The sequence below is a fragment of the Ixodes scapularis genome, unplaced genomic scaffold (genome assembly GCF_016920785.2).
Source record: "Ixodes scapularis isolate PalLabHiFi unplaced genomic scaffold, ASM1692078v2 PGA_scaffold0__279_contigs__length_252992795, whole genome shotgun sequence".
Classification (NCBI taxonomy): Eukaryota; Metazoa; Arthropoda; class Arachnida; order Ixodida; family Ixodidae; genus Ixodes; species Ixodes scapularis.
This window is the reverse complement of record NW_024609835.1, coordinates 125,790,241-125,811,164: the sequence shown is the minus strand read 5'-3', so window position 1 is coordinate 125,811,164 and position 20,924 is coordinate 125,790,241. Positions and strand designations below refer to the sequence as shown.

The 20,924-nt window shown below is 47.5% G+C and overlaps 1 protein-coding gene across 1 annotated transcript in view; it reads left to right on the top strand.

Annotated features, from left to right (window-relative positions):
- LOC8037074 (zinc finger protein 425) overlaps nt 1-20,924 on the top strand; it is a 51,302-nt gene that overhangs the window by 1,168 nt on the left and 29,210 nt on the right. Inside the window, exons 2-6 of the mRNA XM_040217844.3 lie at nt 1,024-1,153; nt 3,746-3,930; nt 8,858-9,071; nt 12,707-12,871; nt 19,167-19,474. Coding sequence (XP_040073778.1) covers nt 1,024-1,153; nt 3,746-3,930; nt 8,858-9,071; nt 12,707-12,871; nt 19,167-19,474 — 1,002 coding nt within the window. The remainder of the gene's footprint in view (nt 1-1,023; nt 1,154-3,745; nt 3,931-8,857; nt 9,072-12,706; nt 12,872-19,166; nt 19,475-20,924) is intronic.

Below are 20,924 nucleotides of genomic sequence, written 5' to 3'. Positions count from 1 at the left end.
TGCAGCCGCTTCAACCGTCTTCGAATTGCTCCGAGTTGCTCGCATGTTCGAGCCGGACCCAATCTCAGCAATTCGCGTCGATCTAGGGAAAGCTAGGGAACAACCCGCCAGCAACCTCATAATTGCGGGAAAAGTTGCCCCGTCTGAAGCGGGCCTAACACGAGCATAAGCGTCATGCGTAACGCTGCACTTCGTGCAGTGTGAATGCATACGCATGGTGAAGCGGCAGGTTTTGATGATTGCCATTTTTGCTGTTCGGATAAAAATCTCGTAAGCTTTTAGAGTGGCAGCTGACATTTTGCTAAAAGTCTGAGCTTCCTCAGAGCAACTCATAGATGCCCCGCAGAAGGTACAAGTCTTTTATCGAGACGTCGGCTGTGACTCTGAGGCTCTATGGCGCACCGTGCATTCACGAGGGCGCCCATCAAACCACTCTGGCATAGTTGCCGCGAGGCAGCTCTGCAGTTGCCTCGCCTCAGACACGATCACATGGTTGCGTCGCCGCGGGGTCGATCGGGATCTCGAATTCGGCTCCCGACGTGCCGCTTGCTCTCCTAGCCACTGGAGAGCGCGCTGGGCGGGCGAGGAGAAACCTCCTCGTTCGTTGATTGAGATATAGGCGGTGGACCAGGGGGCGAACAGCCTCTTAGGACTCTGGACGCTACCGAGACCAGGCAAGTGTGTGGTGACTGAATCTAGGGTAATCGCGGGACACGAGGCCTGGGGACCCTGTTTGTGTTTAGCTTTGGCTTAACGTGCATTTGTAAATATTTGTGTAATATCGCGTGTATTTGTAGTTTAGATTGAGTGTTTTGTAGTGTTGTGTTTTATGTACCAGTAAATGGGGAGCGGAATCCCGCTCCCGTGAAGGAACCAGGCTGGACTCGGGTTGTTGACGGACCACGTGGGAAATGGCGAATCGGCGGCGGTTTGCGAATTCCTACAACTTCCACGGCACTTCTTTTCAAGTTTCGCCTGCCAGTTTCAACTACCGTCGTGTCGTGTGTGCTATTTGCTTTGCAGACTCCGAGTGGCAGCGATGGCGGGGAGGACTACTGCCCGGCGATGTTTGTGGAGGCCATCTACGAGTCGCCGGACGCCAGCTACCTCGACCGGGGCAAGCTGCTCGAGAACCTGCTCACCATTTCCCATAGTGAGTACTGGGGGTTGTTGTGTTGAGCACTCTAAGGCACATAGTGTTGGTGGCGGTAGAGACGGGGATAAATTCTCCAGGATTTCCCGTGCGCCTGCTCGCTGACGCTGGTCAGCGCTCTAAAAGGATTTATTTGTCTACAAATGCGAAGCGGTTAGGGTGCGATCAAATTACAGGTGGCGGAGATGTTGATGCATGTTAGGAAAACGAGCATGCTGATATTTAAAAGTTGCAGAAACCTCAACTTGCGAAGCTTTGTGGTGAGCAAGCGCGTTTCAGGCACCGGCCACGTCACTGTTTGTGGCAGAATATGTCCGAGGGTGATGAAGATATCACGTTTGTGCTTTGCCTGGCCATTAGTGCGTTAAAAAGTGAGCCGCGAACGGTGACCGTCGAGCTTCGGAAGGGCAGCGTTCGCAGTATTGGTGTCTTCGTGTCACAGGCTCACAACTCGCTGCTTACCGTCTTTGTTTTAGTGTATGGCAACACGTGATCAAACTGCTCTATGGTTATTGATAGAATGTTCGTTACTGCAAGCTGCCGTATGGTGCAGCACTACAACCGGAAGCTCGCGCTGTGCCTTTGAAGCACAATTTTCAGCGCGCGCCAGGAACGTTGCCGTGCTCTTCACTCTAAAAAAAAAAAAAAAAACGGTCGTAATCCTTATACCCCTTGTCAGATATACGACACCCCAAAACTTAAGTTCGCCGTGCAGCGCACTGATGTTAAACTGACGGCCCCAATTTTTACGAGAGGATTGATGACTGTGCGATATAAGATATTAAAGGGCAACTCCGCTTCTTTTCTAGTAGTGCAAAACTATACAGTTCTCTTTGTTATCATCTACAAAACCCCCATGGCAAATATTACGACGAAATTCCGCCTAGAAGTTCATTAAAATCGCTGTCAAAGTTTGACAAGCACGAATCCGCTGGTTTTGGATGAGACGCGCGGGCCAGACAACACTGCCCGGCTGCATTTCCGCTTCCTCCAAATTCCTTCTCCCGGCACGTCCGCGACGTCATCAAGCATGTACAGCTTCTTTTTTTTTTTTTTTTCAATTTTGTTTTCCTTCCCGGGGAGAGCACGGGTGGCGCCAGCGCCGTGAAAGACGTGAGTGACGCGCTCGGCCGGCCCGGCGCTCGACTATTGATACTACTGATAAGGCGATCGCCTCGTTGAGCGCGGCTTGTGTTACATCGCATACTTTTGAACACCAAGTAAAATGAGGAGAGGGAAGCTGCTTTTGTAAGAATTTTGAGTGACAGGTTAATCTTCTATAATCTTCTGGGAGGAGAATAGCGACGCCTGGTGCTAATCCAGGAGGCACAAAGGAGGATCCTGATAAGAGGGGAGCTCCTTCTTCCCCTTGTATATCACGTGGGTGTACATGCTTAGTGATGCCGAATATACAATGTTGTCCGGCTTTGCCACCGTTTCGGTTTCGGTTTGTGATCATGGCTAAAGTAAAATTACACGAAAAATATTTTATTTTTCGCGAAACAAAGGATTGGGGATTGTTTTTGAGTGCTTCAAAAAAGCAAAATCGGCCACTATCTCAAAAATTTTGAAATTAAGCGGAGTTGCCCTTTAAAGTATGCATCAAAAATTACAGAAAAAAAAAAAATGGAGGCTTTGCAGTAGGGCCAAGAAAACCCCGATTACACATTTTTAACAGTCATTTACTCTTATTAAAGCAATTTTAATAAGTTGAATTCGGCTATCAAGCCGCTCGTGAAAGTTGGTAGTGTCGGTTAAACGTCGGTGCTCTGTACGTCCAACGGAAGTTTAGGGGTGTCGTATGCTATGCTAAAACTGCATATTAACATAATCAATGTGTTTAGGGGTTTTATTTATTGCTCTATCAAAATAAATATTTTAATATACCATACATTTTTCAGACCGTGTTATTTGCAACATTGCTCCCCTCGCGCCGAAACTGCCCGTTCTAAGCTTTCATCACAAACGGCTGGCTAACACAGACGGGCTTAAAATGTTCGAGCATCTCTTTATTTGCTTTGTAATTACCTGAAAGCAAGTACGGGTTTTCTGTCCTTTTAAAGTGCTTAGAATAAATGGTCATGTTCCTTGTAACTGCCTTGAAACGCGAACCCATTCCCGATGTGTATTGCTTGACATACCGTTGCGCGACGAATTTTCTCCTACTTATGGCAAAGAATAGACTTTTCGTAGACTGCACTATACAGCTCTACATTATTAGCGGGAGCTTTTGCTGCCGTCACGTTGAGCACATATTGAGCTGGTGGCCATGCACAAGACCAGAAATCCGCAGCATATGCGATATACGAAAAGTCTATAATGAAATTAGACATCCCGGTCCTTTGTGCAACGCTATTGCAAGGTGGAGCACAAAAATTTCTATTTTAACGCTCACTTTTTTTGTTAAAACGGTTTCACGCATCAAGGCCAATAGTCCCTATCACCGTTTTTGCGCCGCCGCCGCCGCTGCCGTCCCCGCTCTTCTGGTTCTCCGTTCGTCTTCGAGAGGGCGAGCGGCAGGCTGGAGTTGCGAATAGGCAGAGTAGGCTCCTTCTGGGAGCCCCCGAGACCAGCCCCTGTCTGTTCGTGCAGGCGGCCACCCCGTGATCCAGGAGCGGACTGAGTACCCTTGCCCACTGTGCCGGGGCACTTTCCGGGCCCTGGACGACCTGGTGCTGCACGAGTGCCCCAAGGAGCGCCCCAACCGGCCGCTGCTCACCTGCTGCTTCTGCGCTTTTGCCACGGACATGGCCGTCATCCTGAGGGACCACCTCAAGGCAGGTGCACTCCCCTACCCTCTGCTGCCAGACTCTGGGCACTGGCCTAAGCTGGGCTTTGAATAGAAGCGTAGCAACCAGCTACACGAAGAGGAGACAAGAAAGAAGCCACGACAAATCTCTGTGCATGAGGCTTGCTTCTCACACCTCTTTTTGTGTGACTTCTTTTCGTGTGGCTCGAGGGTCTCGAAACACGTGGCCCGCGGGCAACCGGCTACCAACATGGGAATCGGTTGCCACGGACAACCTGCTACCAACATTGGAACCGGCTACCAACGCGGGAACCGGTTTTCATGTTGAGACTCACTGGTTACAAGTCCCAGTTCCCGTGGCGGGGACTCGCTGAGGCGCAGCCCGCAGGCAACCAACCAGCTACGAGTCCTGGTTCCCATGTCTCGAGCACTAGAAATGGCGTGCGCCATTGTGATCTCATCTAGACAATTCATTTTCGCTCGAAATTCGCTCCACTCTCAGCGTAATCACATAGTTTAACTGATCTGTGTTCATTTGACCTTTGTTTCGCTTTATCATTTGCTTCCCAGCTTCTTGTAATGTACAACAATTCCGCTACTAGGCTGCAAGCGTGAGTTATTTGTTGAAGATTGCATCTCGCCTGTGCAAACTCTCGATCAGCAGGAGCAATGACCGGGATTCTCGCCTGAACAAAATATCAGAATCAAAAGTGAAGTATGGGTGTTGTAATGAAATTCGTCAGAAAAACAGGAATTGTCAAATAACTGGTTGTTTTTAGAGCTTGGTTAATTCCTGAGTGAATTGAACCACGGGAACTACAGTGTACTTGCTCTCTTGATCTGTTAAAAATGCGAGCGCGTTGGCGGGGCGGTGTCATTTTAATTAAAAATGTGGTATCACATCACGTCAGGGCCCAAAGTAGTCATACAAACAAATTAAAACTAAAAACGTCACGAGGTCTCTTCTCCTAATCTTTTACCCCCACCTCCATCTAGCCTTGGCCCTTGGCCTTCGCAGTGTCAGCTATCTGGCCCGCACGCTCAAATGAGTTTGGGACCGCTGTTGTAGCTGATTGCTACAGCGCCCTTTCTCTTGTGTGTTGAAACAGGGGGGTGCTAGTGTGCAAGTCGCCCCTAAAAGGATGCTGAACCGAAATTGTTGAGGAGGAGGGGAAAGGGCCTTGCTTCCCTCCCTCTTCGTGTCCTCATAGAGTCAAAGCGAGAAGAGGAGGAAACGAGAATCGCGACATCACTGGCTTTTTTTGGCCTTGTTCAAGTGCGCCCTTCTTTCACAAGAATACGACCACCATCCATTGGAGATATCACTTTATGAGTGATGCTTTCGGGTTTGTAGCGCCCCGTCTAGCGCTTCCGCGTTGTTTTCTGAAATCAAAATTTAGATGCAGCATCCCTTAAAGCATTTCTGGTTCTGAACTAGGCAGTAGGTTTTGCAGTATTTTTCAAAATCAAATCTATGCACTACCTTCGTGAAATTGTCGCTTAGAGCATGGTCAGAATTCACTCTTATGTTGAAAGGATGATGCACAAAAAGAATTTAATATACGCTGGCCGGAAGTGTGCTAGGGCTACCTGTTAGACGGTGCTACTGAGTTCAGTGCTAAACAAAAAAGGGTGAATAAACTCAACTTAATGGCACTTTTTAACCGAGCAAGGTGGGACCTTTGGTTTCTCGAACTTGCCGTAATATCTCGAGTCCTTGCCTATCCCCAAGTCATCACCCACCCCACTTTTTGGGCGAATATTGATTTCCATAAAAACACTGAGTGATCGCCCACCCCTACAAATACCCCAACGCTGACGTCAAGGACGTCCTCCAACCGTAAGGTCTGCGGCTGCGTCATTCGGGTAGGAGAAACATTAATCTTACCCGAATAACGCGGCTGCGGATCTGACGGGTGGAGGACGTCCTTGACAAAGTGAAACGAAGGAGAAAAAGACACTTCACTTTGTTTACGCATTTCCTCCTCGATTTCTGCGACTCTGAAGTCATAGTACATACGTGCAAAAAAGAAAACAATAAATATAGCGAAATAAAATTTTTTTTTTTGCTTACAGAAAAAGCTAGTAAAAAAGAATTGGAGAGATAACACAATCAGTAACCCATTCATAGATGGCGAGGTTAGCGAACGTCCCATATCTTGGAATGTAAACGCGGAGTGTGAGGTCAAAGTCTGTCTCCACCGAAATGAGGTCACTGCAAAACCGCTCCTTCTCCTGGAACGTTGCAACCGTAGGTGGTGCGACGTTTAGGACAAAGCCAACGGGTAAACAAAGATTTGCTGGAACGCCGCTCAGAGACGCTTGTAAAGCGCCCCATTTCAAGCTCCGTGTTTTTGTCCACGCCATGCACATGCAGCAATGCCACCTCAACCCGCGTTGGTAGCACGCTGCGCATGGGTGCACGCATGTATGGACCAAACAAGAAAGTTGCACAAGGGTCTGCTCCTTGTCATTCACAAGGTGCCCAACTTGGCCCGACGCCAAAGTATTTACCAACACTATCGCCGGCTTTCCTGCATCCCCAGCATCGCTCTTCGTTGCTTCTTTCAGCCGATCGATTGCTTGCTCGCTCGTTGCACCTGTTTGGTTTTTACAATTTTTTGCTTAATTTTTTTTTAATGACAAACAGAGCATAGCGGTGTTAGAAACATGCTTTCACGAAACAAACGTTTGCGCTGTATGCCGATCAGAGGTGTTCATAGCGTGTATGCAAGCAACAAACATACTTTCATGAATATTTAAGGCTTAAAACAATGAAACTAATTTGAGTTTTCAATTTCATGTATCTCTTGTGCAGCCGCGCTAAATATGTACAGAAACTTCTGTTTTTTTAGCTTTTACTAAACATTTTGTGCTTACCCACCGAGACACGACTCACCCCACTTTTTTTGGGGAATTTCAGGCAGCAGGGGGGTGGGCGATGAGCCAGGACGATACGAGTTTCCGATTTAGCTCGATGGCGTCTAAGGTGCAGGTGCTGCTTTTAATGAGACTTGCTGTTATCATCAAAACCTGCCTGCTAGGACACAAGCTACAATGAAAGCTATTGTTGCAGGTGTGGTATTCGTCCAGTCACTGTGTTGCCGGCAAACAAATATTAGAGCAATTGTGGGAACCTTCCATGGCCTTGCTTGCATGTGTTGGTTTGTGGGTTTCACCATAGGAGGGAAAGAGGGGAGTGTTAGTGCACCGCTCCATCTCCCCCCCCTTCCCCAGCTCCTTTTTATGGTGCCCTCCTATGGCGAGCCACATTCCATAACCTCCTACGGCGTACCCCATCCCATCAAGTGCCAAACAAACGTCATACGCACCTTTGCTGCATTTGATGAATGCTTATGCCAGGCAATTTTTTAGAGCGCAGCTCTTAGGCGCCCGTTTCCGGCTTGAGCGGCGTCGCCGTCGATGTAACCAAGGTCACCCCAAGGTCATGTGACCCCTCAAGGTCACCCTAAGGTCAAGTGACCCCCCAAGGTCACGTGACCACTCCCAAGGCCACGTGACCCTCCCAGGTCACGTGACCCCTCCCAAGGTCACCTCAAGGTCATGTGAGCCCCCAGGTCACGTGGCCCCCCTCCCCGAGGTCACGTGACCCCCCCTCCCCCCGAGGTCACGTGACACCCCCCTCCCCCCGAGGTCACGTGACCCCCTCCCCCCCAAAGTCAGGTGACTTCCCCGGGGCAAATGAAAGCCGTTTACAACTCCCTGTAACGCCGAGTTGGAGCGCAGCTCTTGAGGAGGAGGAGGGAAGGGTACTGAGGGGAGGGTAGACTTCTCCTCCTCCTCCCCTCATTCTTTAAAATGCTTAGCTTGTTGGCTCAGAACTGTAGGAGAAACGCCTCCCACAAAGCTTCCTCAAGATCGCCAGCTGTTTTGTACATACTCTGGCACGAGAGATTATTCACAATGAGGACAAAAGTGACTGTTGCGGGATCACGACAAGTTACTTTTGTTCATGTGAATTATCTTCTGCTCCAAAACTTTCACAGTGGTGAGGAGACTATGTAAGAGGGGCTTCTCCCGCATTTCTTAACCTGCAACAGGATAGAGAGTTTGGTCCCCACCAAGTTAATTTTTACTACCAAGCCATATATATTTTCCAAAGAAATTCAAAGGAGAACCCAAGGACCGGTATGGGAGAGCAACACCTTGGAGATTCCGGAAGTCATTTGGGTTATTTCCCTCTTTGCGACCTGGTCAAGTTTTCTTTAAATCAACTTATTTTCAATGTTTCGATGCTATAAAAAGTTGCATTTGATACAGTCTATTAATTTTTTTCTAATGAACAGATCTCTTAACAGTGCATTGCTTCTAAAATGTTCCGAGTTTTGTATTGCTATTGCACATGTTTGAGGGGGAAGCCTCAAGTAGCCTTTAATTGATCGGTGGCTGTTTTAATGCGAAACATAGCAATATTTTTTAGTCTCCCTTAATCGTTGAGCGCCTGTTGGCTGTATTTCTCCAAGAAATCTAGGCTCAGCCACATAAATGCCTCATTAGAGGATCCTTAAATAAATTTTTCTTTCAGGAGCTGTTGTCTTTTTGAGACCGAGGTTTTCTCTGCATTCCCAGGCTTCAATATCAGCCGGGTGATGTGACTCTCACTCTAGTGGTTGGAACATGCAAATCGAGCGTCTTTGCTCAGTACAGCGTTTTGTTTGTCGATAGTGCATATGCAATTGACGAATGCTCTTATGTCACCACATTGAAGCCGACGTATGTAGCAAATCTCTGGTGCCAAGAGAGTGCAGCTGTGCCCGATTTGAGATGCGTGGACGCACAATGCCAAGTACCGGCTTTAGAGGACACACCGTCATTGCCTAGGTTCGATTGTGCCTTATTGGACTGTATTTAGGTTGCTTCAGCGTACTCTGGCTTGGGCGTACAAAAAGAAAAGATAAAATTGAGTCAAGACTCTCTCTCTTTCTGTCCCACAGTTGCACACCAACCCATCGCTGCGCTGCGGCCACTGCAACAACTGCTTTATCAGCGAGGCAGCTCTTGTGAAGCACCTGCAACTTCATGGCACCAGCCTACCCATGCTGACCTTTGGCATTGGAGCCTTTTCTTCAAACATACCGGCTAACCAGACGGCGTTTGGGATCAACGGCACCATTGGTGGTCCCAACGTCCCCACCTACGTTGTGAACGGTGAGGGCAGGGCTCGGACCCCATCTGCGCTCGCACGCCCCTCGCCGCCGACAGATAGCGACAGCAGTCTCCTTGCAAGCGTCTTCTCATAAAGACTCTGCCTCGCCGAAAGCAGACGGTCTTTCCAAGAGAAGAATGGTGCATGCATTTTAAATGCAGTAGCATTTATGGCCCCGGTGCATGCAGCCATCTTTCGTTTGGATGGTCGTGGTTTGATTTGGACTAGACTGGTTTCGTGAGGCCATGGCGCGCTCCGTTCGTTCGCTCATTACATCCACTTTCCCTCTTACAAGAGAGAGTCTTCCGGCACACTTCCAGTGACGCGCCGCGGGAGAGAAGGGGATTGAGTGGCCATGGCGGCGGCACGACGTGCGCGCAAATGTAAAACTGAGGCGCAGCGATGACGCCGTTTGCGTGAGACCATTAACACCCGGAAGGAAAGATTGGCTCTCCAAAGACAACAATATGCGGGCCGTTGTGAGGTTGGAATTCCCATTCCTCGCTGATTCGCAAGCTGTACGCTAACTGCTAATGCATTTCGTCAAAAATCAGCGCAGCGACGGCAGTGATTTCGGCATCATTTTTGTTTGCTATTATTCTCGGTTCCACCTTACGGCGTATCAAAAAGGATGCTACAAGCCATTAAAGCCAATTTCATGCTGTGCAAGTGTCATATGAACTTGCAGTGATGTGCAGGGTGCCTAGTCACATGATTCTTTCACAGCGCTGGATTTTCAGGGGTGGCTCGTAGCATTCGTTCCATTCCATTATAAGGGGAAACTCTGTGTAGCAGCAAAAATGCGCACGTGGTCAATGTGTGTGATTTTGTCATTATTTCTGAGGAAACATTAAATGGACCCAAAACCTAATGGAAAAGATGGTTTGTCGGGGGGTTTCCCACTGCGCGGTTGCCCTTCATAGACTACTGCCGTTGACTGTTGCGCCAATCAGACATCTGTTATATGCAGGTGGACGTTGTGGCTAGTAAAAAGCATTCTTATTTACATACTTTTTGCTCACGTAAGCTAATTATTTCGAATATTGGTATACAAAATGCACCACCTACGGACAACTGTGTAGCAAATCATAACGCAATTTGTTAAGAAACCAGTTTCTGCAGTCCCTTCAGAGGGCCAACGTGCCATAGGGTCCATGCTCTACTGTCAAGTGTTTCGCTCCGTGCTTCTCTGCATGTTTTATTCCGTAGACTGCCAATCACAGTCCTTAAAGGGGCACTGACACCCCAAATGTCGAATTCTTTTTTATGGTCTAAAACGATGCAAGTTGTAGTCATAGACACTAAAAAAAAATGCATTGCAAAAAAAAATTTCCTTGCATGCGCACACGCCTTTTTATTTTTGGCGTTTATATTTCCCGTGCTCACCTCCTTGCTTCTTTTGATCAGGGACATCAAAAATTAGGAAATTTATAAGCTTTGTTGGCAACATTTCTATAGCATTTAATAATGGCAATCGTAAAACATGTTTTCTAACGCAATTGCGAATGCACTACGGCCTTTCTTTTTGAAATACCAAAAATCAGATTTCGGTGTGATATCACTTCCTGGTTTTGTATCCTCCCTCGGAAAACTTGGCGGCACTCGAGCAGAGGCTTATCGCCGAGTCGGGGAAGAAACCGGTTTTTCCCCGCGCCGGCACCCTTCTATCCCGCCTGCTCACCTCCTCCTCGCTTCGGGTCGCGGTAGCAACGGCGCTTTGCTTCACAGCATGGAGCGGAGGTCCGAAAGAAAGTCGAGTCGCAGGAGACCGCAAAATTTGACTCACTGCACTGGCGCGGATCGCGCGGGAAATTCAAATTCGGCATTTGCAAATTGTTTTTTTAATTCAGAAATAGTGAATTCCCAAGTTTCGAATTTTGAGGGTAATGTCTCGGCATCATTTTCAGCCTTTTCGGATAACAAAATAAAATATGATTTTGATGTGTCAGTGCCCCTTTAAGTTAAACGAAGGTTAATGCCACGAAAAGGTCAGCAAAAATATGCTTTCGTTTGTCGTAGCTGACGGTTTGTGCTGTCTAAAGTACAGCGTGCCCCCCCCCCCCCCCCCCCCCCCCCCAAAATGCAGCATTTTTTTAGTGCCAAAATACCGTATTTACTCGCGTATAGGTCGACCTGTTTTTCAAAAATCGCCTCATCAAAACTGGGGGGTCGACCAATACGCGAATCCCGGTCCGTTCTCATCGCGCGCGTCGGCACTCAGCTGACTCAGCGACAGCTCGCCTGTACTATCACTCTTTCTTCTAGCGCGTAAAGTCCCTTGATACTTCTTATACAAGTAACGACAACCCATACAAATGACAAAGCAGATTCCACTGGAAGCGAATGGCGGCATTCAGTTCAAACCTCTGCTGTGCGCCGTCAACCGCCAGGTCAACATCCTCTCGACTGGAAATGAACGAAGCCGATTCACAGTGATGCTTGCGGCGACGGCGGATGAGTGGAAGCTGCCGCCGTTCTTGGTGTTCAAAAGGAAGACACTCCCGAAAGAGCGGTTCCCACACAACGTCATTGTCAGAACAAATGAGAAGGGATTTTTCAACGACGATTTGGTTTTGGAATGGCTAAGGCTGGTGTGGGACCGTCGTCCGGGTGCTTTACTTGGTCTTCCGAACATGCTCGTTCTGGATTCCTTCCGCGGACATCTGACAGCCAAGGTCAAGGAAAAGCTGCGCTCATCAGGAACCGACCTCGTCGTGATCCCCGGAGGAATGACGTCGCAACTACAACCGCTGGACGTGATGTTAAACAAGCCGTTTAAAGACCGTGTGCGAAAGCTGTACACGGAGTGGATGGGGAAGACCGACAACCCACTCACTCCAACGGGCCGAGTTAAGCGGGCATCCCTCGCCGAGGTTGCATCATGGGTCGCGGCCGCCTGGTACAATCTTCCAGACGCGCTTGTCGCAAGATCTTTCAAGAAGTGCGGTCTTTCAAATGCCATGGATGGCACCGAGGACGACGCCGTATACGAGGACAGTGGCAAAGAGGACAGTGATTTGTGTGCATCGTCGTCCGATGAGTGATTGCGAAAGTGCAAAATAAACATTTCTTTTAGCCCTGTACGATCATTGCTTCCGTGCTTGATATGTTCGCGTAACACATCGGCGATACTGCGGGCGTTCGAGTGGCCGATTAGTCACGCGGTGCCAGGCACCGCGTAACGGCGGCTCAGAGCTTGCGGGGGTCGACCTATACGCCGTTCCAACTTTTTTTTTTTTTCGGGGGTCCCGAAGTTAGGGGGTCGACCTATACGACGTATCGACCAATATGCTAGTAAATACGGTAAATTGTGCATCGCCAAATGCTCGGTCTCCAGCCAAATATAGCATTGGTGACCCGGACCAGATGCCACAGTTTCAGAACTAGCCATTATTTTATTAAAAAGTTATACACTTTTCTGTTATTTTCAACGGGAAGATGAGGTCCGTTCCGGGTAAGTAGCCACATTAAAGGGTTTTCCGCATTCAAACTGAAATGGACGCATTAACAGTGAATTGTTTTGGCGGTGAGATTGTCTCCTTAACGTCTTTCGCTACATTATACGGAACATTCGGGCTCCCCTCGCATGTTTCCTCCGAGGGTCCGCTGAAAGCGCTCGTGTATGTCTCTGCTGCAGTGCCTGAGGACCGGCATTCCAAGTACATGTGTCGGCTGTGCAATGCCACCTTCCCCCGACTAAGCGGCTTGGCGGCCCACGGCCTCAAGCACCCAGAGTTTCCGGATGTCTACATCCAGGAGAACGTCCTGATACCCAGGCGGAGCACTCACGAGCCACTAGGAGGTGAGGGACCTCCTCTCGTTCTGCTTTTCTGGGTGTCTTCTACTTAGCCTCGACACATTTGGAGGCTGGTTCACGCGCTTGTGTTTGAGCACGACCGAATGCATCGAAACCGCTCGTCACTTTGCGACAGGAGAACACACCTGAGGACCCCGAGTAAGAAAGGTGGCGGCATCTTCTCCCTGCTCCTTTGGCGGGCACATTTCTTTTATTTCTTGCTCTTTCGCTCTTGCGCGTCGACGGTGGTGCTGCCTGGATCGCTCCAAGATAGCAGGCGGCCTTCTTATAGTTTATTCCAACTGGAGTCAGGGCGCAGTAGGATACGCACAAACCAAAAGTGCACTGTGATGGTGTACCTTCTGCACTCAATTGGATGAGCCGCGAGGAATAGTATGTTCCAAGAAAGACGATGAAAACAGTGACATTGTGCTTTACTTGATTGGCAACACAGGCTTCTTACATCTAAGTCAGGGGTCTCAAACACGTGGCTTGTGCAGCCAAGCATAAATGAAAAATTTTTAAATTTAATTTTGGTTTTTTAATGATGTTTTCACTTTTGCTCACCCCGAGTGTGTAAAAAAGCTCGCTAAAATAAAAAATCCAAGCTGTTCAACTTTTACCATATGCCAGGTTACATGACGCAAACATAGAGCGCGGTGTCATGAAATAGCATCTGTGGAAGAGAGAGGGCCGCTTTTGGTTAAAAATAGATAGTCAGACCGGACGCAGTAGCCAAGGCGTCGGCAAAGGGCTTCCAAGAGTCCTTGGTGTAGAGCGTCGAAGCATAGCCTCATACAATTTTGGTCCACACCGTCACACATGTGGATGGCGTATCCGGGGCAACTAATCTCCCCCTCCATTCCACCCCACCTTCTTCCTATACTCCGTTCACCCCTAAGCTGACAGTGCAGTGGAAGCTGCATGCTCGCTGGACCACTCAACTGTCGACCTTGAACCATGTGACCACTCCCCTCTCCCCTCACTCTTGCGCGTTGAGCGAGGTCAAGCGATAAGATTGGTCCGGCAAACATTTAGCCTCGAGCGCACTATCAGCTTGGGAGTGAACGGAGTATAACCTTGTCAAAGCGTTGGGTTCTCCCAACCTCCCTTTTAGGGATGCCGCAAACTTTTTTCGAATCGAAGTTTCAGTGATCGAATCAAGCGGTTCGAAAGGTTAGAAAGATTTAGAATTTTCGAACTTCCAAAATTGAGAAATTCGACGAAGTTGAATTTTCGAACTTACTAAATTAAGAAGTTTGACGCTTTTCGAATTTTCGAACTTATTATGCTGCTAAATTCGATGCTTGTCGAACTTTCGAACTTGATAGACTAAAAAATTCGATGATTTTCGAACTTCCAATCTTTTTGCCCATAAAAAGTTTGAAGCTTTTCGAACTTTCGAACTTCCTACGCTAAGAAATTCGATAATTTTCGAACTTTCGAACAAAAAAAATTTGAAGATTGTCGAACTCTCGATTCCTGAAAAGTGAAAAGTTTGACGAACTTCGAACTTTTAGGGTAAAAGTTTGAAGTCGTCGAACTCGAAAGACCGGCGGACGGTTTCATTTGGATTCAAGCAGTGAGGTACACTCGTAATTTTTTTTCCGCAATTTTGCATGGGGTGCTGCATTCCTTGCGAAAGACAATGCCGTTTATTTCAATCATCTGGCATGCTTGGTTTTAAAGAAATCGATTCCCGAAGGAGCGAGGAAGGACGACGGGTTTTTGACAATTGTCATTTGTGCCATATTTGAAGCACTCTATAACCGAAGCTATTTATGGTAGAGATGTTAAACTTTTTAAGCATTGTCTATATATAGCCTAGGTGAGTGTCGTCTTAAGATATGATTATTGTTGTTCAAGACAAGTTTCGAATAAATATCCAAACATGTACCTACAGACAATTATTCCCTAAACTTGGTAATTTTTTTCGCCTACATTGTTTGGGTGTCGCATTTAAATTAACACCAGAGACAGTACATATCATTACCATCTGCAGAATACAAAATAATGTATTTATTTTTTTTTCACATTGAGGAATAAATCAACTCATGGGGGAAGATTTCTAAAATTGTTCAAGTTCAGCGCGTCATAAAAAAAATATATTTTTTTTTATTTTTGCGTTTTTGGGACGTGTTTCTTTTGGCCTGTACACGTTTTGGTAGGAGAAACTTGTTTCATAGTTCTGGGCCTCTGAATATGCAAAAATACAACACTTCCGGCGAGTTCTTGATAGTTTTTTTTTTCTCCAGCTATTTATTTTTGCATTTATTGTTATGTTTATTTATTGATTATTTTTTACCCATGGCACAGTTATTTAGGTCGAAAAGACATAGCTCTGAACTTTCGAGCCACCGAGCACGTGACGAGTAGTGCCTCCTGACAACGAGTTTCTAAAGGCTTGTTCACACTAGGCACCCTAGTTCACACATGCAGCGGAGCGCTACAAGCATAGCGCTGACCTCGTGCTAAGCACGAGCCGACGGGAGCGTTCACCAGCTTTGTATCGCACCGTCAAAACTGTTGCTCATGGCATACGATAAGTGCCTGACGGCACGTGAGCAGCGTTACATCAGTGCTTCGCTGCATGTGAGAACCGGCCTTAACAATGACCATCTACACAATCTTTTATGCAGTGAAGAGCGACAGTAGCTATACATATGCATAAATAATTTCAGATTAAAATAAGCTCAACCATGCCCTCTTTCCCCGTATTGTTTTCTTTAAAGTCCGAAATATCTGGGAGAGGGGCAGGAGAGAGACTGGAGCTCCCCCCTTTTCCCTTCCCTCCTCCCCCCCGCTTTTCCTCTTCTGACGCCACTGGTATGGTAGAACGCTCCTCGACCTCAAGTTGCGTCAGCTTCTGTGCTTTTTGCTCAACGTTTCTTCCGCCTCAGAAAATAAACCTCCAAAGCAATTACAAACAAAAAAATTGTCAAGGTGCAGGCGAGTTGGTGTATGTTGATCATAATGCAAAATCCCGAGACTGGGAATGAAATTCGAAAGAAATAGTGTAAGAAGAAAGAAAAAAGGAGACAGGACAAAGTCTCAAACTCAGTTGAGTTAAGTTTGAGACATTATTTCTGAGCTGAGTTATGAGCTGAGTTGAGTTTGAGACGTTGTCCTGAGCTGAGTTTGAAACGTTGTCCTGTCCCCTTTTTTCTGTCTTCTTACACTTTTTCTTTCAAATTTCATTCCCAGTCTCAGGATTTTGCATCCTGTACAAACTAAACTTAATAGGCAGTTTTAGAATAACGTACACAATTTTAGTGCACGCTAGCGCTAAATTTAGCGCTTGTATTAGCGCACGCGACGCAAGAGAGTTTTAGAATAGCGTTTCTCCGTTGCGACGCAAAAGCCCAAGCATCTCGCGCTTGCGACGCCACCAAGATAGTGACAATTTTTATTTCACACACAAAATGCTGTAACTTTAGAAAGAAACAAGTCTTTTCGTCCATATCACAATTTTAGATTTGTTTAAACACGAGAATGCGACGCGAGCGGTTGACCGGTCGTGCCCGCTTGCGTCGCCTCGGCAAGAGAGGTCTCGTGTACTGACCTTCGCCGAGAAGTGTTCGCGCGTTGCAAGCATCAAGTTGCCGGTGATCGTTGCCAAACCGAGTACAATTTCGTCTTGTATTGAAAATCGCAGTCGCGAGGATGCCGCCGACGTCGCACTCACGACGTCGCCAAAGCCACGACCAACTCTTGTGGCCAAAGCATACGCCGACATAATCCTGGAAGCCGCCATTTTTGCTTAACTTTGCTTGTCTTGACTTTAGCCAACTTCTCATCATGAATCTTCCTTGGAGAAGTGCAAAGGCTCTTTGCATACGCACGCTATTTCCTAGAAATAGCGCACGCTAAAATTGCGCACGCGAAGCGCGAAACCTGGTTTGCGTTCGTAGCATGCGCAGTGGCGACGACACTATTCTTTGCGTGCGCAAAGCTTTAGCTTGCGCTATTTTAAAACTCCCTAATATATGCCAGCGTCACTCGGGCGGCGTTCGATCGGATTATACTACCAGCGTGCAAGGGGGTAGGGGGGCAGTTTGCCAGATCACATCGAGGTTTTTGTGAACCTCAACGACCTGCCTGCCCCTGGCCGTTTTTTCGAACTGGATGAGTATCATTAAACAGTGCGTTCGTAGGATCACTACTTCGTAATGCACGTTAAGTACCACCCCGGGCTGGTGGTCACAATTAGTGATCTATTGTTACACGTCACTGGACTGGCAAATATTCCAGCACATCAGGGGCACTCGTCGTCTCATTTAAATGCCTGACCAACTTCGCGCAGTCTAAATATCACACCCAAACTTTTCTAAGCCTGATTTTGTGAAAACCAGTGAGGCGTGAAAACGTTATTTGAAACTGAAACTGTGGCGGAACACCAAAACCGGACTTCGAACTTTGCGCACTTGGACTTAAAAAAAATCAAAAACCTTCAAAGTTTTTTTTTTCTTCTGAATTTAACATTAAAAGAGAATCGAAACCTTCGAACTTTTCGTAGAAAGAAATTCGAAATCTTAGAATTTATCGAACTTTATGTTTTTAAAAATTCGAAACGTTCGAAGTTTTCGAATTTTAGATCCAAAGAAATTTGAAACATTCGAATCTCTCAAATTTGAAATTAGGAAAGTTAGAAATCTTCGAATTTATCGAACCTCAAGTAAACAAATATTCAAAATAATCGAACCCAAACTTTTAGAAACCGTGAAAGCTTCGAATTTTTCGAATTCGAAACCCCACAATTTTAGAAAGTTGCGAATTTTTCGAATTCGAACTTCCCTACGGTCGAAAATATCGAAACTTTTCGAAATCGAACATCAGTTTTGTTCGAAAATATCGAAATCTTTCGAATTCGAACCTAGGGTGGTTCGCGGCATCCCTACTCCCTTTTGTGTTCATTGTCACTTCACTTATCCTTTGCACCCAAGTTTATCTCAGTCGAAACTGGTGGATTCCATCGCGGGCGCTAGGCTGCACTGGACTCAGTTTTGTCGGACTCTTCTAGGCACGGCAGGGCGCGGCATGGTGGACGACGTCGGCACGATTGCGTTCGGTGCCTGAATTTAGGAGAATGCAACGGGCTATGGCGATGATGCATACCTGTCTTAGGCGTGACAGCCATGAACCTAACCTGCAGCCAATTGGCCAGTCGCTTCACTCCAACCCTCCAATCAATGAGTTTTCCATAATACAGTATGTCAGGGTGCTAAAATCTTTTGCTTGTTTTTGTCATCCTAGTTTGCTTATAACTCCCAAAATAAATTGCATTTCTAAAAAAATGTTTTTCCTTCGTGTTCCTAGATTCAGTTATGCAGGGTGATAGCGGAGGAAAATAAATAACCTTTTTGTAACGCGGAGGCAAATTATGTGTTGCCAAAAGCTCAGCCTCTGCTTAGGTGTGGTACCAGCAATTGGGATAAGATGCTGAAAATTTCCAGAATCAGCACTATTTAACTCAAAAGTTACGAGTTTGGGAAGTTCTTTGTGATTAAAACGAGGCCAGTAGAGCCCCTGATAACTTGGAAATGAATGTCTAATGCTAAAAACAGATGCCATTTCATAAAAAAGTATAGAAAATCGTTTCAGACTTTTAAATGGGGTAGCATCGAGTTCTGCAGTTTCGTCATGTTATTCGAGAACGCTAGAGCCACAGTCGGGCGGGCTCAAAGCTTTCAGCGGTGCGCGGTTAATTTTTGCCGCCTGGCACACAAACAATGTGTTACACTGCAAAATGTGCTCGCATTGCTCCAAAATAACTGGGGACCACGATTTCTGACGACGAACGTGCAGTGCATGAAAATGAATAAACTGCGTTATTAAGGAAATTTTAGCAGGGTGCTCTTCTCCTTGCTTTTTCGTCGCATCATAAAAACCCTCAGATCCTCCTCGTATGTTTTCTCCGAGGGCATGCTGAAAGCACTTGCGAAACTATGTTGCAGTACCCAAGGACTGGCGCTCCAAGTGTGCGTAGGTCGGGATCTTACGCAGTCTTTCATGTTAGGATCATGGTAGGATCTGTAGCCGCCGACAGAGAGAGAACGTCGGGGCGCGTTTCTCTAACACCCGTCCTCCAGCACGTGCTTCACGTCTTTCGCCGTGCTCCGGCCGCGTGACCGCGCCTGAGGCACACGAGATGCCGAAGCGTCGTTGAACAAAGCATGCTGGTCCCGGAGGCGGGGCAAATGAAGTTCTTTCCCGCTGTTCTCGCCTCGTCGGCGACCGTGACGAAATCGTTCGTTGCGTGGGGACCTCCGACGTCGGCCGACAGCCTCGCTCCTATCCGCAGCCCTGATGTGCTGCCAGTGCTGCCTGGTGTTCACCCACCCCCTGGCGCTGGCGGCTCACCACTGCATGGGCGGCGCCCCATCCGGCGGCGCCAGCAACGGCCCGGCGGCTGTCAACGGGGAGGCCCCAACTGGCGACGACCAGATGGCCTGCAGCCCCGTGCGCCTGTATTGCTGCCCGTACTGCCCCTACACCTCGTACCTGCTGGCCAGCCTGCAGAGGCACAAGGAGGTGCACTTCTCGCATCGCTGCGTCGACTGCGCCGTCCGTTTCCTCACCCCCGGGGCGCTCACCCAGCACAGACAGAAGGTGCGCAACTCCCACCTCGAGGCGGTCGACTCTCCGACTGGGGTGCGAGCAAAGTTTTTGTCGGGACGGAGTGCGGGTTCTCAAACTGGGTTCCTGGGTTCTCTGAGTACCCTCTGGGGTTTTTCGAGCTCCCAAATTTCCTCGACTCTCCCTTCCGCGCTCGCTAATGTGTAACTATGTGCCCAGCGTATCCCTAGTACGGGCACTATTGTTGATGAGCCCTACGGGCTTTTGCGCTTTTTGTCGTGCGAATGCCGACTTCGGGAGTGTTTCTCCGGACGTCGAGTGAGAGTGATAGGGGTTCCTTGATACCATAAAGTTTGAGAACCGCTTTTGCGGAGATAGGCGTCGGACGTTGTGCCCTACCCGCTTGTGGCCGGTGACCTCGACAGCGAGGCAGTGGCAATGATGATAACTGGATGGAACGTCTTATTTACATTCATTTACGTTCTGCGGCTGGACCACGCATGCCTGTGACCGACGTTCGGGACATCTCCCACCGCATTCACCCACCATGGGGCCTCAGATCTGTCCCCTAGGGGTGCTTCTGCGCTTGCCTTGTGCCAGACTCGCCAATGCATCCTTTCCATCTGCCCCGGTTTCTCAGCAAGGGAGTTTCTCAGTAACCCCAGAGGGCAGTTTCAAACGAACATCTCTCCAGATAGTAAATAAAGCTTGGAGCAAACGAACAAGCTTCCACACTGTACCAGCCTTGCTGTTGGTGGCGTTTAACAGGTTCCAGATTAGAGCATCCTAGCCTCCCTCGTGTGGTTTGTCGTTACGTCATGTAGAAATAGCTAGCAGCATTTCATTTTTATACAAGGCCATATGAAAGACCACAGAAGGCAGAAGTTACACCTGGTTTGTCCTAGACAGGGATGGGCAAAATACATGCAAATATGTATTGAAATACAAATACAAAATACTTAGTCAAAAACATATTTAATTACAAATCTAATTACATTTCCAAAAAAGCATTTAAGTACAAGATACAAATAAAACCAAATGTATTTGGTCTCCTCCAAATACTTTTCCAAATACATTCCTCAAAATTTGCGTCAGCGACTTCTTGGTACCTGCAACGGGTTTCTGGGTATCTGATTTTAATTTCGCATGGCACGCTCGGGAGTTAGTGTGCAAGGCTCTAGTAACGTAATAGAAGTATAATCACAAAATAAATGTAATCAGCTTTGACGTAATAGTTGAAAGAAGTACAGAGCTTCAAGCAGCTTTTTTTGTCTATTACATTTTGGTATAGACCAACAAAGAACCGAGACGACCAAGACGCGCAGCAGTAGCTAGATATTTTTTTATTGTTGCAACTCACACCAGTTACGAAAATCTGGACGATTCGCGCATTTAGAAGGTTCCAGGCAAAAATATGAATGGAAATCAGGCTGGAAAGCATCACAAGTGGTCACAGGCACTTATTTAGCCAGTCTGCCTGTGA